Source organism: Protopterus annectens, chromosome 15.part0 (genome assembly GCF_019279795.1).
Source record: "Protopterus annectens isolate FY-2018-M chromosome 15.part0, PAN1.0, whole genome shotgun sequence".
In the NCBI taxonomy this organism is placed as follows: Eukaryota; Metazoa; Chordata; order Ceratodontiformes; family Protopteridae; genus Protopterus; species Protopterus annectens.
In genome coordinates, this window is record NC_056749.1 from 133,501,881 (window position 1) to 133,516,139 (window position 14,259).

Genomic DNA, 14,259 nt, shown 5'->3' on the forward strand with positions numbered 1-14,259 from the left:
ATTAGCAAGGAGAAGTGCGTACAGCTATGAAGAGGATGAAGAATAGAAAGGCTGTTGATCCAGATGACATACCATTGGAAGCATGGAGATGGCAGTGGAGTTCTTAACCAGATTTTTTACTGAAATCTTGGAAAGTCAGAGTATGCCTGAGGAGTGGAGAAAGTGTTTTGGTACCCTTTTTCTAAGAATAAGGGTGATGTGCAGAGTTGTAGTAACTACATAGGGATAAAATTGATCAGTCACAACTTGAAGTTATGGGAAAGAGTACTGGAAGCTAGGTTAAGAAGGGAGGTGATGATTAGCGATCAGCACTATGGTTTCATGCTGGGAAAGAGCATTACAGATGCGTTGTTTGCTCTGAGACTGTTGATGGAGAAATATAGGGAAGGTCAGAAGGAGTTGCATTGTGTCTTTGTGGACTTGAAGAAAGCATATGATAGGGTGCCTAGAGAGGAGTTGTGGTATTGTATGAGGAAGTCAGGAGTGGCAGAGAAGTATGTAAGAGTGGTACAAGATATGTATGAGGGTAGTATGACAGTGGTGATGTCTGCAGTGGGAGTGACAGATCCGTTTAAGGTGGAGGTGGGATTACATCAATGATCAGCTCTGAGCCCTTTCTTATTTGCAATGGTGATGGACAGGTTGACAGACGAGATCAGACAGGAGGCCCCATGGACTGTGATGTTTGCAGATGACATTGTGATCTGTAGTGAGAGTAGTGTCCAAGTTGAGGAGACCCTGGAGAGGTGGAGATATGCTCTAGAGAGGAGAGGAATGAAGGTCAGCAGGACCAAGACAGAATATGTGTTTGTGAATGAGGGATGATAGAGGAATGTGGTGAGGATGTAGGGAGTAGAGCTGACAAAGGTGGATGAGTTTAAGTACTTGGGATCAACAGTTCAGAGTAATAGTGAGTGTGAAAAAGAGGTGAAGAAGGTAGTACAGGTGGGGTGGAATGGTTGGAGAAGAGTGTCAGGAGTGATTTGTGACAGAGTGATACCAGTAAGTGAAAGGGAGGGTCTACAAGAGGGTAGTGAGACCAGCTATGTCCTATGGGCTGGAGACAGTGGCATTGACAAAAAGGCAGGAGTCAGAGTGGAAGTGGCAGAGTTAAAGATGTTGAGATTTGCACTGGGTGCGATAAGGATGGACAGGATTAGGAATCGGTATATTAGAGGGTCAGCTCAGGTTGGACCATTTGGAGATAGTCAGAGAGGCGAGATTGCGTTGGTTTGGACATGTGCTGAGGAGGAATGATGGTTATATTGGGAAAAGGATGCTAAGGATGGAGCTGCCAGGTAAGAGGAAAAGAGGAAGGCCTAAGATAAGGTTTATGGATATGGTGAGAGGGGGGGACATGCAGGCGGTTGGTATGACAGAGCAATATGCAGAGGACAAAAAGAAATGGAAACAGATGATCTGCGGTGGTGACCCCTAATGGGAACAGCCGAAAGAGAAGAAGAATAATCTTTTTTTTGTTCCTGTATATAAAATTTCAATAAAAAAATTTCAAAAAAAAGCTTAAAAGTATTCTGAATTGAAAATAAGAAAAAAAAACTTGGACACACTAAATTACCTTCTGTATATTCAGCTTTTTGTAACCCTTATAATTAACTCTAAAAGCAAATTCACTGGAAGACTGCTTCTCATCACTGTGTCCTGTTTCAACTTGCCTTGTTGTATTTTGTGTCCTACTGCTTTACCATCATTGTCCACCGATGCTGTTTGCAGCAAATCTGAACTGCTAAAATCTCATTCCTAAATTCCACTTTAAACCTATTTTATCTAATTCTGTATGTCCAGTTTTCCCAAAACCTCCCTTTAATTATTACATTAGCCTTTTTCGTCTTCCACAGTACCTGAAAATGGCTTCATCATATGTTGTGCAACCTCTCCCTCTCATCGTCATTTTTCCTGTGTAATTTGTTTTTACTCTTAATCGGATTGTTGTAGCTTTTTCCCTAGTCTTCAGACTAGGGTTCTTACATGGCCCAGCAGGACTACCCAAGTAAACAAATACACAAAAAATGAATCATTGAATTAAATTCATTAAGGATAGCAAACCGCTGCTGTAATAACCCCTGAGTAAAGTTCCTAATCCAGTGACTTAAGAAGGTATTTAGAAACACAATGTGTTGCACTAATGGTTAAGGTGTTTGCCTTACAAACACAAGGTACAGGGTTTGAATCTCACAGGGGATAACTGGCTAGGCTTAAAATGGTTCGCAAGGGCAGTTAGCCTAGTACTAATATATGAACTATATATGCAACAAGCCTGCTTCTAGTTGGATTGCTCAGTGCATTACAAGAAAATTATTTAACACTACGGTGGTATGAAGCCTTTTGTGTAGTAGCAATGCAGTGGTCTGTTGGATAGTGCCTATAGCATGTGTACTTTTCAGGTGGAATGGCTAATGTACAGTAGCTATGTGGTTTGCCTTGCAGTCGCACACTGGGACTGAAATACCATGATTGAGCAATTCAACGAAAAGTTGCACATCGTCATTTCAAAGTAGGGCATTGAGAACCGATCATGGTAGTTTTACAGTGAACACACATTGCTGTCTTTAGTGGCAACATGACTGTTAGGTCAAAAACAGGTAAGTACCACAGGGCTGTCTGCATGCATGTGTAGTGGGTATGTGGGTGAGCGAGAGAGAGACTGTCCAGATGTCTTTGTCACTGTATATGTGTTAGAATGTGTGTGTGTGATGCCTGAAACAACAGTACTGCATGGGTTGTTAGGGAGAACACAGTGCAGTTATTCAAGTTCATTAATTGTTCAATTCACATTCAGGAAAATGTCTCACTAATGAGCTTATGTTTTATTTGATTTTTGCAAGTCTCTGAATTCCTGGTTAAGTCTGTAGTACTACTGAAACACAACAGCTTAGCTCTGTTAACACTGTAGAGCTAACGTTAGATGAATGTTCCCCCCAAACAGTCTAACTTTTTTACTGTAGTTTTAAAAGTATCCTGCTATATCTTAAATGAGTAGGGTCCACTAATAAAAAGGGACTGCATTAGAAATTACTCCTAGGTTGCTGGGGGGGGGGGGGGGGGGGGCTCTTAGACTTTCTGGAAAATAAAGCTTTCTAAAAGCAATGTACTGCAGCTTTATAGCTGCCCAGATTTACTGACATTTATGAAATTTGTCCTATTTACATGTTCAGAACAGCAGCTTTTGCCCTATGTAGAAGGGGCAATCTAGCAGGCCATGCACAGCTGTGATTCTTGGGGGAAGGGGTCTAGTAGCTATACTGAATATCCCTTCAAATCAGGTAGCCCTAAACCATCCTGTTCAATAGGTAGAATCAGCGGATTATCTATCTTTACTTGTACCCACTTCCCCCATCAAATAAATTATTTTAATTTTTTATTAATTACCATTCACAGTTTTTTCTACTTGCTGATAAAATGATGCCTGACCTATATGCACGACCAAAGGAACTAAAAACATGTTTTCCTGCTTGTGTCTTTTTGTTCATATCCAGTAATTTCCAATCTCTCTCTTTTTTTTGTTATAAGTAAATGTCTGCTTGGTCTCTCTTCACGGATCTAGGATGTTTGCTCGACTGAGCAAATGACCGAAATCCAAACGGCCGGGCACACTTGCGCAAAGCACTATTAACCGAAGCAGCAGTTTCGCATAAGTATGACTGTTGCCGAGGCTGTACTGCGGTGCGGGTAAGGGAAATTTCACTTTTCCCCACTGTAGTGTGGTCTCGGAGGGAGAATATTAAAGTAGGGGGGTGTGGGGGCACAGCCCCCCTGCTAAAATGTAAATGAAGTGTTTGTTTTTTTTTCACCCACTTTAACGAAAGCGCTTTTTCGATAAAAGTGCTTTCGTTAAAGTGTGTTTGGGTTTTATGGATTTGGACGTTTGCTCAGTCGAGCAAACGTCCTAGATCCCTTCTCACATATCCTTAACTCTCACACCAGAGTCCTTTTTAATCTGCACATCTAAATACTTCATCCTTTTATTTGTCTGTAAATATGGGTCTTGTTGAAGTAATTCATGTTTAGGCATATCATTTACAGATATAGCCTTTGTTTTGCATTCATTTATTTTATATCTTGAAAATACTTGAAACTGTCTTAAAATATTCCACAAAACCCTAATGTCAGATTCAGGATTTGTCAGTACAAGATTTCGTTTGGAAACAAAACTATTTTTTTTCTTGACTACTTTACCAATTATATCTATAATTTGCATGTCCCTTGTCTTTTTAGTTAAGGTTCCAGGTATTTTTTTTGTTTATTTATCCTTTGTTGACAGGGTTAACCCCCCCCCCTCCCTCTGGTGGCTTCTTTTCAGGGGAGACCCAAGGTGGTATTTATACTAGTATGGGAAATTTGGCCAGGGCATTGGGGAACTTTGTAAATCTGTTTTTTTTTTTTTTTTTTTTTTTTTTTAATGGTGCGTAAAATGAAAGACCCCTACTGTGTTCAACAGATGCTGTAGGATTTTGATCTGAAGGACAACACACTTGGAAGTAAAGGACATGATTGGTGCCAGAATAGAACCCACATCCTTCTGTGCCAAAAGCAAGTGTATTACCTGTTGCACCACTGACACTACTGTTATAGCAAATGAGAGGAAAAGGGGAAATCCCTGCCTGGTCCCTCTATTGTTATAGAAAGGACTTATCCCACCTTTATTTTTGCGTCTGGTCCAACATGTAGTCTCCTTATTAACTCTGTTATACTATTTGGGAATACAGACACTAACATTGTCCTACTCTTGAATTACCAGCAAACCCCACTAAATGCTTTCTCTGTATCCAAACTAAACAACAGTAGACCATTTTTTTATATTCCACTTCCCTCCAAATCATCCTTGTTCTATAAATCTTATTAAATGTATGTTTCTCTTCCACAAAACCATACTGAAAAAGATTTATCAGCTTTGGTAACATTTTGTCATGCTGTTAGCTAATATGGACATAGGCTCTTAGGTTTAGGATCAAAGTTTGTGTATATACGAGGATGGGTTTGCAGGGTTCTTGCCCTATTTTGGTATTAAATTTTGGTAATAACCACTTCTTCCTTCTTCCACAAGACAGGCATCCCTCCCATGTTCAAAACATTATTAAACAATGCTTTCCAAATCTTCAACAGCCTCTTTCTTCCTAACTTCCAAATTTCTATTCTTATCCCATCTGTTCCTGGTGATTTCCATGTTGCTTGGTTTTACATCACATTTTTGTTGGTCCTTTGTTGTAATTGTTGAGCTTCCACTTCATCAAGCATTGGTGTATCTGATATTTACAAAAAAAAGTTTTCAAATGTCTCTTCCTTTTTTTTTTTTTTTTTTTTTTTTTTTTTTTAATACTCAAGTAACTTTTAATAGGTTTTCCAAACTCCTTACAGTATCCTAAAACCAACTCAAATACAGACTATTTTCCAGTGACAAAAATGAAAAATCTTGCAACTTTATGCAGAGTATGTTTACTATATACACTTTACTATTCTGTTCATAGTCCTGAATCAAAGGAGACTTTAACAAGGTGGGGTAAAAACTTGTTTATACCTTTACCACCATGCCACTCAAAGAAATGCAGTATATCACTAGATGGGTTGCAAACTGGTTCAAGGACAGAACCCACATGGTTAGAATTGCTGGAGCCATGTCAGACTCCAAACCAGTTACAAGTGGCGTCCCACAAGGCTTAGTCCTGGGACCTCTCTTGTTCGGTATATATTTCTCGGAGGTACAGGCCAACACGGAAGGACTGTGGCTGACCAAGTTCGCAGATGACTGCAAACTGGGCACCATAATTGACTCTCCAGCTGACACAAGCATCCTCCAAAAGGGCCTCATAGAAACAGACAACTGGTGCCAGAGCCATGGCCTCAAGCTAAATGCCAAAAAGTGTATAGTCATCCCTTTGGCAAAACAAAGTGCCCACAAATTACCACATAGGTGGTAATCCATTAAGTACAGAAGAAGTATTTAGGGACCTGGGGACCCAAGTTGATAGCAATCTCTCATTTGACAACCACGTGGCCAAAGTAGTTAGAAAAACATTTTATATAGCCCACCTAATCATGAAGGGATTCACATCTAGATCAGGGGAGGTCATCGTGCCTCTTTACTCATCCCTCATCAGGCCCATAATTGAGTACAATGCCCCTTTTGGGATGTACCTTGCCAGATACCTGCAGCAACTGGAAAGACCCCAAAAGTACCTCACCAAGAGGATCAAAGGACTCAAACAGATGCCATATGCTGCCCGGTTAAAGAAACTCCAGCTCTACTCAGTGGCATACTGCCTTCTCAGAGGCGATCTGTGCCTGACGTATAAAGCCATGTCCAACCCGGAATTAATGGATATGCTGCACCTCAGAAAATCCAAATCCCGTCGAGCTACGCGCTCGAGAGACTTGAAACTCAGCACTGAAATAAATAGGACATGCTGGAGGGACAGATTCATAACCCAGAGGCTCCCTTCACTCTGGAATAAAATCCCAGTCCAGGTTAGGCAGAGTCCCTCATTGACTCTCTTCAAGAGGAATCTTGATGAGTGGATGGGAGATCGTAGGTTTACCCCGGGTATCACTTCTGTGTCTCTGTTAGACAGAGGCACAGTATACTAACCTCGAAAAAGGGCATAGCAAAATTAATTTAAAATGGGTGGCGAAAGCCATACACACACTGGCTAGGCTTATAAATGCCCTAGGGCAGATAGCCTAGTATGAACCTTTAAGAACCAAATGTATCAGCACTCAGTCTGTTCAGCCTTGGACCACTAATTGCTTGAACAGTTTTTTTTTTGTTTTTTTTTATTTTTGTTGATCATTTTTGAACTGCATTTCGACTTTAATCCCTGTGCATCACAGATGCTTAAAGATTTGTTGTTAAACAAAAGCTCAAAAATGCTTTTAAAAATATAGCTGAAGTTGACATACTTAGGCAATAGAACCAGTTTAGGCTTTAACAAGAAATTAACTGTATGTGTCTCTTCTTAAGGTCCCCTGCAATGTATACATTTTAATGCAACTGGCAAAATATCTCCATCATTTCTTCAGGGTTCTTGAGTTAGGGTCTCTATGTTTTTCTATATCTCTTTCCACTTTCTGTTGCCAAGCCTTTGTGCTAAACATTTCTGTGCTCTGGGGCTATTGTCAAAAACATTCTTTAACTGCAGTTTTCCTAAATGTATGCATATTCTTCAAATTTTTGTTACTTTCTCTCTCACATCTATTTCTCCCTTAATTGCAGTATTTTTTTTTAAATGCATCTTCAGTTTAACCTAAGATTCAGTCAGTCTCTCTGAAATTATTTATATCTGCACTTATTTACCCATTCCTTACATTCCCCCCTCTTTAATACATATGTGGGAAACGTCTTTTTATTTTATTTTTTTGCGTTTATCTGGATAGTTAGATATTATTTTTATTTATTTATTTATTTTACATTTGTTAACCGGGCTAGTCTGGCTGGATACATGTCCATTTTCAGCAGAGGCCCGAGGAGAAAAGCTCCACTATCAGACTAAGACACTACAGATTAGGAAGTAACTAAATAAAAACAAACAAACAAATAACATAATGTACTCAGGTGAAAAACAATTACATATATGGTTTTCATGGACTAGTCTAAATAAATGACAAACAAAGTTCAGACAAGGGGATGAGGAGAATAAGCTCAAGTCTTAGATAATACAAAATAAAGTTAAAAAAATATCAGTAGTAACTGGTCGTGACAACAAAAACAGGTATTGCTAAACTAAATATTATACAGTGTTAAGTATGCAGGTTGCTAGAGAAACATGTATTATACAGTGTTAAGTATGCAGGTTGCTAGAGAAACAGGGTAGTAAATGTAGTTATTGTTAAGGAAAAGGGAGAAAATAAAGTAAACTGAAAGAGGAAAAAGTACAGTAATTATTAGGTACAAGTATTACGGACTAAGTAGGTCAAGGGAATAGCCAGTTGTAGAAGGAGAGGAGGAGGTAAAGATATTGATGAAATGTAAATGTAGCAGTATAATAGGAGCTCAGCTAAAATGAGCAAGAGACAGAAAAAAACAGAAAGTCAGAGGGGGATGCAAACAGAAATTTGAAAATGAGTGATGGTACGGAAAAGGGGGCTGTGGAAGTCAGTGAAAGTTAGTACAGGGGAGCAAAAGTACTCAGGAGCAGAGTAGAGTGAGTAATAAGGTACTTGAGTTCAGTCGGGATTGGAGCACGGACATAGCCAATGAATTAATAGGTGAGTTTTCATTTGTTTTTTGAAAAGGTGACATGAGGCTAGGGAGGTCAGCTCTGCTGGGAGTTTATTCCAGTAAGAACCGATAGTGTTTGCAAATAGGGAATCCCCTGATTTATTATGAGATTTCAATGTGGTAACTAGAAGCTTGTTGGCTGATCTGAGTGTAGTGAGATTTTTATAAGGAGTGATGATTTTGTTTAGTATGGGTGTGTTGGAGGGGTAATGTAGAATTTTAAAAGTGATGATCAGTTGTAGGAGTATTAGGTTTGGGAGTTCAAGCCAGTTTAGTTTCTTTAAGTTATGACAGTGATGAGTTTGGAATGGAGAGCCAGTGGCAAATCTGGCTATACTGTGGTAGGCATTATTTAGTTTTTTCAGATTAGCTTTAGATATGTTGATAAAGGAAGGAGAGGCATACAGTAATGTAGAAATAAGGTGAGTTTGGGCTAGAGCCACTTTCGGGAAGTAGCTGTAAGAAAGGGCTTAAGTCTGTACAAGGCACCAATTTTTTTATTGACTGTCTTGATAGTTAAATCAATGTGATGGTCAAAATTTAGCTGATTATCTATGGTGACACCCAGCAGTTTGGTGCAATAGTCAGGTTTGATGATAGTGCCATTACAGGATGCAATGGAAAAAGTAATTGGGGTGGATTTAAAGGTTGGGGTGAAGAGTAGTAGTCTTGTTTTTTTGGGATTTAGGAGGAGACAGATGTGTTGAAACCATTTTTCTGCTGCAGTGAAGACCAATTGGGTAGCAGAGTGGAGTTCTGCTGGGGAAGAGGCAGAGCAGATGAGAGTGGAATCATCTGCATACTGTATACAAGTGGATGTAGGGAGGGAAGTGGGCAGGTTATTTATGAAAATTGAGAAAAGTAGGGGACCTAGGATGGATCCTTGTGGAGCCAATAGTAACTGGGAGTTGAGAGGATAGATGGCTGTCCCAGAGGACAGCTTGTTTTCTATTAGTCAAGTATGAGTCGAACCATTGTAAAGCTTGTGAATCCAGTGAGAGGGATTTTAAGGTATCAAGGAGAAGTTGATGGTTGACCATATCAAATGCTTTTGAGAGGTCCAAGAATAGTGCAGAGGAGAACAGGTTGTTATTGCGGTTTTTATTGATAGTGTCAGTGAAGGAGAGAAGGGCGGTAGAGGTACTGTGGTGTGGTCTAAAACCATGTTGAGAGTCCACAAGCAAGTTGTTATTCAAGAGATAATGTAGAAGTTGATGGTGAATGCAGCGTTCCATTATTTTGGATAGAGGAGATAGAAGGGCAATAGGTCGAAAATTGGAGAGTTCATTGGAGTTTCCTCCTTTATGGAGGGGAATAATATGGGAGATTTTCCAGCAGGATGGGATTTTGGATTCAGTTATAGTTCTGTTTATTAAGATGGAGACTGGGTAGGCTATTTCAGTTGCAGCTAGTTGTAGATATTCGGCTGGTAGTTTGTCAGCAGAGGGGGTGCAAGGTTTGAGTTTCGATAGTAGTTTACGTATGTAGGTTGTTGATACGGTATTAAACTCATTATTGGATGGGGCTTAATACTTTCAACCAAATGTACATTCTCCTGTGATATATATTTTGTCTAGTTTAGTTATTGTACCTTGTAGAATAATATGTAAATTCCCCACACACACTTGCTCCTGAAATAACATCTTCCATAGCACTTACTTTCATATATTTTTTTAAAACATTACTTTCTCTAGTAATAGTTTACCTTTTGGGGCCCCCTGACATACCTTCCATGCTGCAAATTCCAGTCATTACTTAGAAACATTCATATTCGCCCTGCTAGACAGGGGTCCAGGGAAGTAAATATTGTGGGAAGAAATATCCAGGGAATTGGTATGGCTAGGCTTCTATTGGCCCTAGGGCCGATAGCCTACTACCAACCTATGAACCTATATGCCACTGTCTGTGGTACTCCTGAATTGTATGCAATCATAAATACCAAGTGTTTAGGGTGAAGCAGCTTTCCGTCTTGGTTCCACTAAGTGGTAGCAGTAGGTTCCATTGGCAACTAAGTCAGCAAGAAGCACTCAGAAGCAAAAATTCAACTTGTGACATGTTTAGCTTTCAACAGATTACAGACTTAGAAGTGTTTGTATAAAAATGGCATGGGTCCCCCCGCCACAACAAGAGATGAATTTCCTTATTTATACCAACATGTATTATGCTTTTGGACATTATCACTAAGGGTCTCATATCAGTAATTGGAAGTTTTTGTAGTGCTGTTTTAACTGTTTTGACAATAAATTGTTTCTCGTTTTAGATCCCAGTGGGTCAAGGAAAAGGAAAACCTTCTGTCTTCCCAAAAGTTACAGAATATTCCTCATCCAGTGAAGAAATAGGAAGCAGCGATGAAGATGATCACAGCCACAGAAGGTGGTTTTTTTTTTTTTTTTTTTTGATAACTTACTGTTTACAATTCATGATGATGGTAAGGAACTATGCGTCATTAAGCAAGCTGCAAGTAATTTATCAATGCATGGGGATCTGTAGCTGCATAGCTGTGGACAGGGTCCATAGTACATGCTGTGTGCATACTTTGCTTTTGCAGACTTGTTGCTCTGAGAAGAAAAGGAGTGCAATAATGTGTACAAATTGGCTATGTGGAGCTGTTGAGAGATCAGCAACACAAAATACACAGGGTCACTAAAAGTTAGGTATGGGCATCCTTAAAACTGACTGAATACATATATAGATCTGCAGTCATGGGATAGTGTATGTATATATATATATATATATATATATATATATATATATATATATGGATTCACTTCATAACATTGAAATATCAAAATACTGAAACTCAAAACACTGAAACCAAAATACTGAAAGCTCAAAATACTGAATACGCAAAATACCGAAAACACATATTATGCGTAAACTCAGCTTAAACAACATAAATCATAACAATTTCTACCAAATATGCAGGGCAAGCCCTGCACCCCCATGTGGGCTGAGCCCCACACCCCTGCTAATTAAATATATCAACTCCAAGATTGCACATAGTGTAGTTAAGTGCAATCTTGGAGTAGATATATAATTAGCAGGGGAATGGGTGCAGGGGCTTGCCCCTGCATATATTTGGTAGAAATTGTTATGATTTATGTTGTTTAAGCTGAGTTTACGCATAATATGTGTTTTCAGTATTTTGAGTTTCAGTATTTTGAGTATTCAGTATTTTGGTCTTCAGTATTATGAAGTTTTGTCATTTTCAGTATTTTGAAGTTTCAGTGTTATGAAGTGAATCCATATATATATATATATATATATATATATGTATATATATTTGCTGACCTTATCAGATGGAAACATAGTGAACGTTTTAAATCCCAAGGAGACAGTCTAAGATGACATCTTTGCTTAGTTTAGCAGAAGCATTTTGGAATCAAGTATGAATGGAAATCAAACCAGAAGTAGACAAAAATTAGCAAATGAATTTGCCAAAAAAAAAAAAATGAAAGAATATAAGAAAAAGATCAGATGAGAAGAAAAAAAATGAAAAATTTACTAAGTTACAAATAAGAGATCTGGAACAATCTCATGCTGATCAAGATTTGAGACCGGAGTGGCCCAGGAGAGGTGAATTGCAACAAAAAGATAAAAGGCAAAAAATGTTGCCCAGGATAATGGACAACTAACTGGTTGATTTACAAAGTCCATTGAAAACACCGGAGAAACAGACAAATGCAGGTTCTGGAAACAGTAGCAAATCTTGTTGCTGGGTGTGATACACTAATGACAGAGAACCTATATACTAAAAGGCACAATAATCAGGCAGTAGTCATGCATTGTTGATTGTGCAAACATTTCAGTATAGAAGTAGCAGAGTCACTGAAAACATGAAATGCAAAGCATTATAGATAATGATGAAGTTTATATCGCATAGATCACCCATTGCCAGCAGTTCAGAAAGTTGATGTAAGAAAACCAGATATAGTAGTCCAGGAAAAAAAGACAAAAGTAGTGTTGAGCATTGGAATTGCTACATGTAATGGTTACATTATCTTAAGTCCAGAGAGAGACAATGTCCTAAAATATTAAGATTTGCAAGCAGAAATGAGAGTGATGTAGAAGAAAGATACCCAAGAAGTACCAGTAGTAGTAAGAGCAACAAATATATTAAAGAAATTACAATCTTACTTAAATATGCTACCAAGTACAAGTAACTGAAATGAATTACAGGTGGAGGCAATTCTGGGCATATTGTGGGTGCTGAGAAAAACACTATTAGCTATCACCAAAGACTGAAATTGCACTAATTTCATGAACTTTTATTATACTTGACTTAGGAATGGGGTCCATTTCCATCATAGTATTAGAAACTCAAAACACTGTAAAAATTATACCGAGGGGCAATGATGACATCCAGACATTGTTGCACTAGCTGCCTCCACAGCTGAAGTAACTGAGCAACTATCTCTACTATGAGTGTTCCCAGGCTTCTTGAATCGTTCCCCACACCTAACAGAGTACCATTGAGGTAAACTTCTCAAGAAGTTGGGTGCCCATCCAGTGAAGGGTCAAATTCAGGGTACCCACAAAGGACAAATTGGGCGATTCAGGGGTGGACAAGTGAGGAAGACATGGAGAACAACTTGAGGACATATTGGGTTAAAAGTGAGTTGGAAGAGGAAGTATTAAAAAAAAGTTATACATTTATTCTCCGGGGATATGAACTTCAATTTAGAAAAGTTAATACTGACTCCATTTTATCCTGTTGACACAGTGGATATTGTCTGTCTTGGAAAATACTTTCACTTGTTGCTATAGCTTCATCCAAGTTATTGTGTGCAGTTAATCTTAGTGCAGTTTTGCATAATTCAAGCATGTGTGTAAAAATAAATCTGTACTTTGTATGCCATTTTTGGTTTCTGTGGTTTCTCTGAACCAGCTCCTGGTCTTTTATTCAAGCTATAAAAATAAGGGAAAACATCTTTCTCTCCCTCTCTCTCTCTCACTCACGTGCTGGATGTGCACATACAAAAAAGATATTATGACTAGAGAGCCCATGTCTTCAGGAAAAAAAATAATCTGTGTTCTCCTTAGAAAAGGGAAAGAAGGCCTGCCGGTAACTCAGTAAACCTACTCAAAAATGTCTTTCCTACTTGTTTTTCTGTCAAGTAGGATACATCTTTGCAAAGCGCTATTACAGCATTGTATACTAGACATTAACAACCTCAACAGCTTGTTTTAGAAATCTTTTTGCAGAAGATGTTTGGAAGTTGCTACATGGACTGCTGTCTGCTTATTAACCAAACAGTAAGGAGATGTGCAAAGTTTTGCCAACATTTTGCTGGAGGGGGATCCTTTTTCTGTCTGTCTCCCAGGGGTAACAGAGTACTGCTTGAAATTCCATTCAAATGTTATGGCAATCTTTCCTGATGAAAATAGTGCATTTGTGTAATTTACTTATATAATGATAGCCGTTGTAGGAGAGATCTCTGTGACATTAAAGTGCCCCTCCTGCCCCTCATCCTCCTTTTGGAAAGTGTCTATATTATATTCTCGAATGCTTAAAAAAGCGAACGCTGATTGATCGAACTTATTTTTGCGAAACTGCAAAATATCGAAGTAGCAGAAACTCGAATTTTTTCCTAGGGAAAGAATTTGGTTGTCCGTTTCTGTTGCTTCGGTATTTTCAGTGCTATGGTGGAAAGTTACCGGTCGGATTCAGGTAAGTGTGCGATTGTGTGGATGTGAGTGTTAGGGTGATTTAGGTGAGTTAGGGTTAGGGAGCGGGTGAGGTGAGTGTGCGATAGTGACTGACCTTAGGGTTAGGGTTTGGGTTAAGGTAAGTGGGTAGTTAGTGGTGTGTGCATAGTTTAGTGTAGGGTTAGGTATCCGATTTTAGGTGTATGTGTGTGGATTTCTGTTTGTTTGGTGTGCTTGTGTTGTGTGTATGTGTTTTGGATCAGCAATTTTTTTCCCTGGGAAAAAAATCGCTGATCTGACAGTTAGAGATTGTAAGCTTTCACTTAAATTAGGTCGCTCAATCAGCATTCGCTTTTTTAAGCGTTCGATGATATAATATA

General features: G+C 38.8%; 1 protein-coding gene across 1 annotated transcript in view; it reads left to right on the top strand.

The window, feature by feature from the left end:
- NRK (Nik related kinase) overlaps positions 1-14,259 on the top strand; it is a 2,110,367-nt gene that overhangs the window by 1,629,469 nt on the left and 466,639 nt on the right. Inside the window, exon 20 of the mRNA XM_044057244.1 lies at positions 10,491-10,603. Coding sequence (XP_043913179.1) covers positions 10,491-10,603 — 113 coding nt within the window. The remainder of the gene's footprint in view (positions 1-10,490; positions 10,604-14,259) is intronic.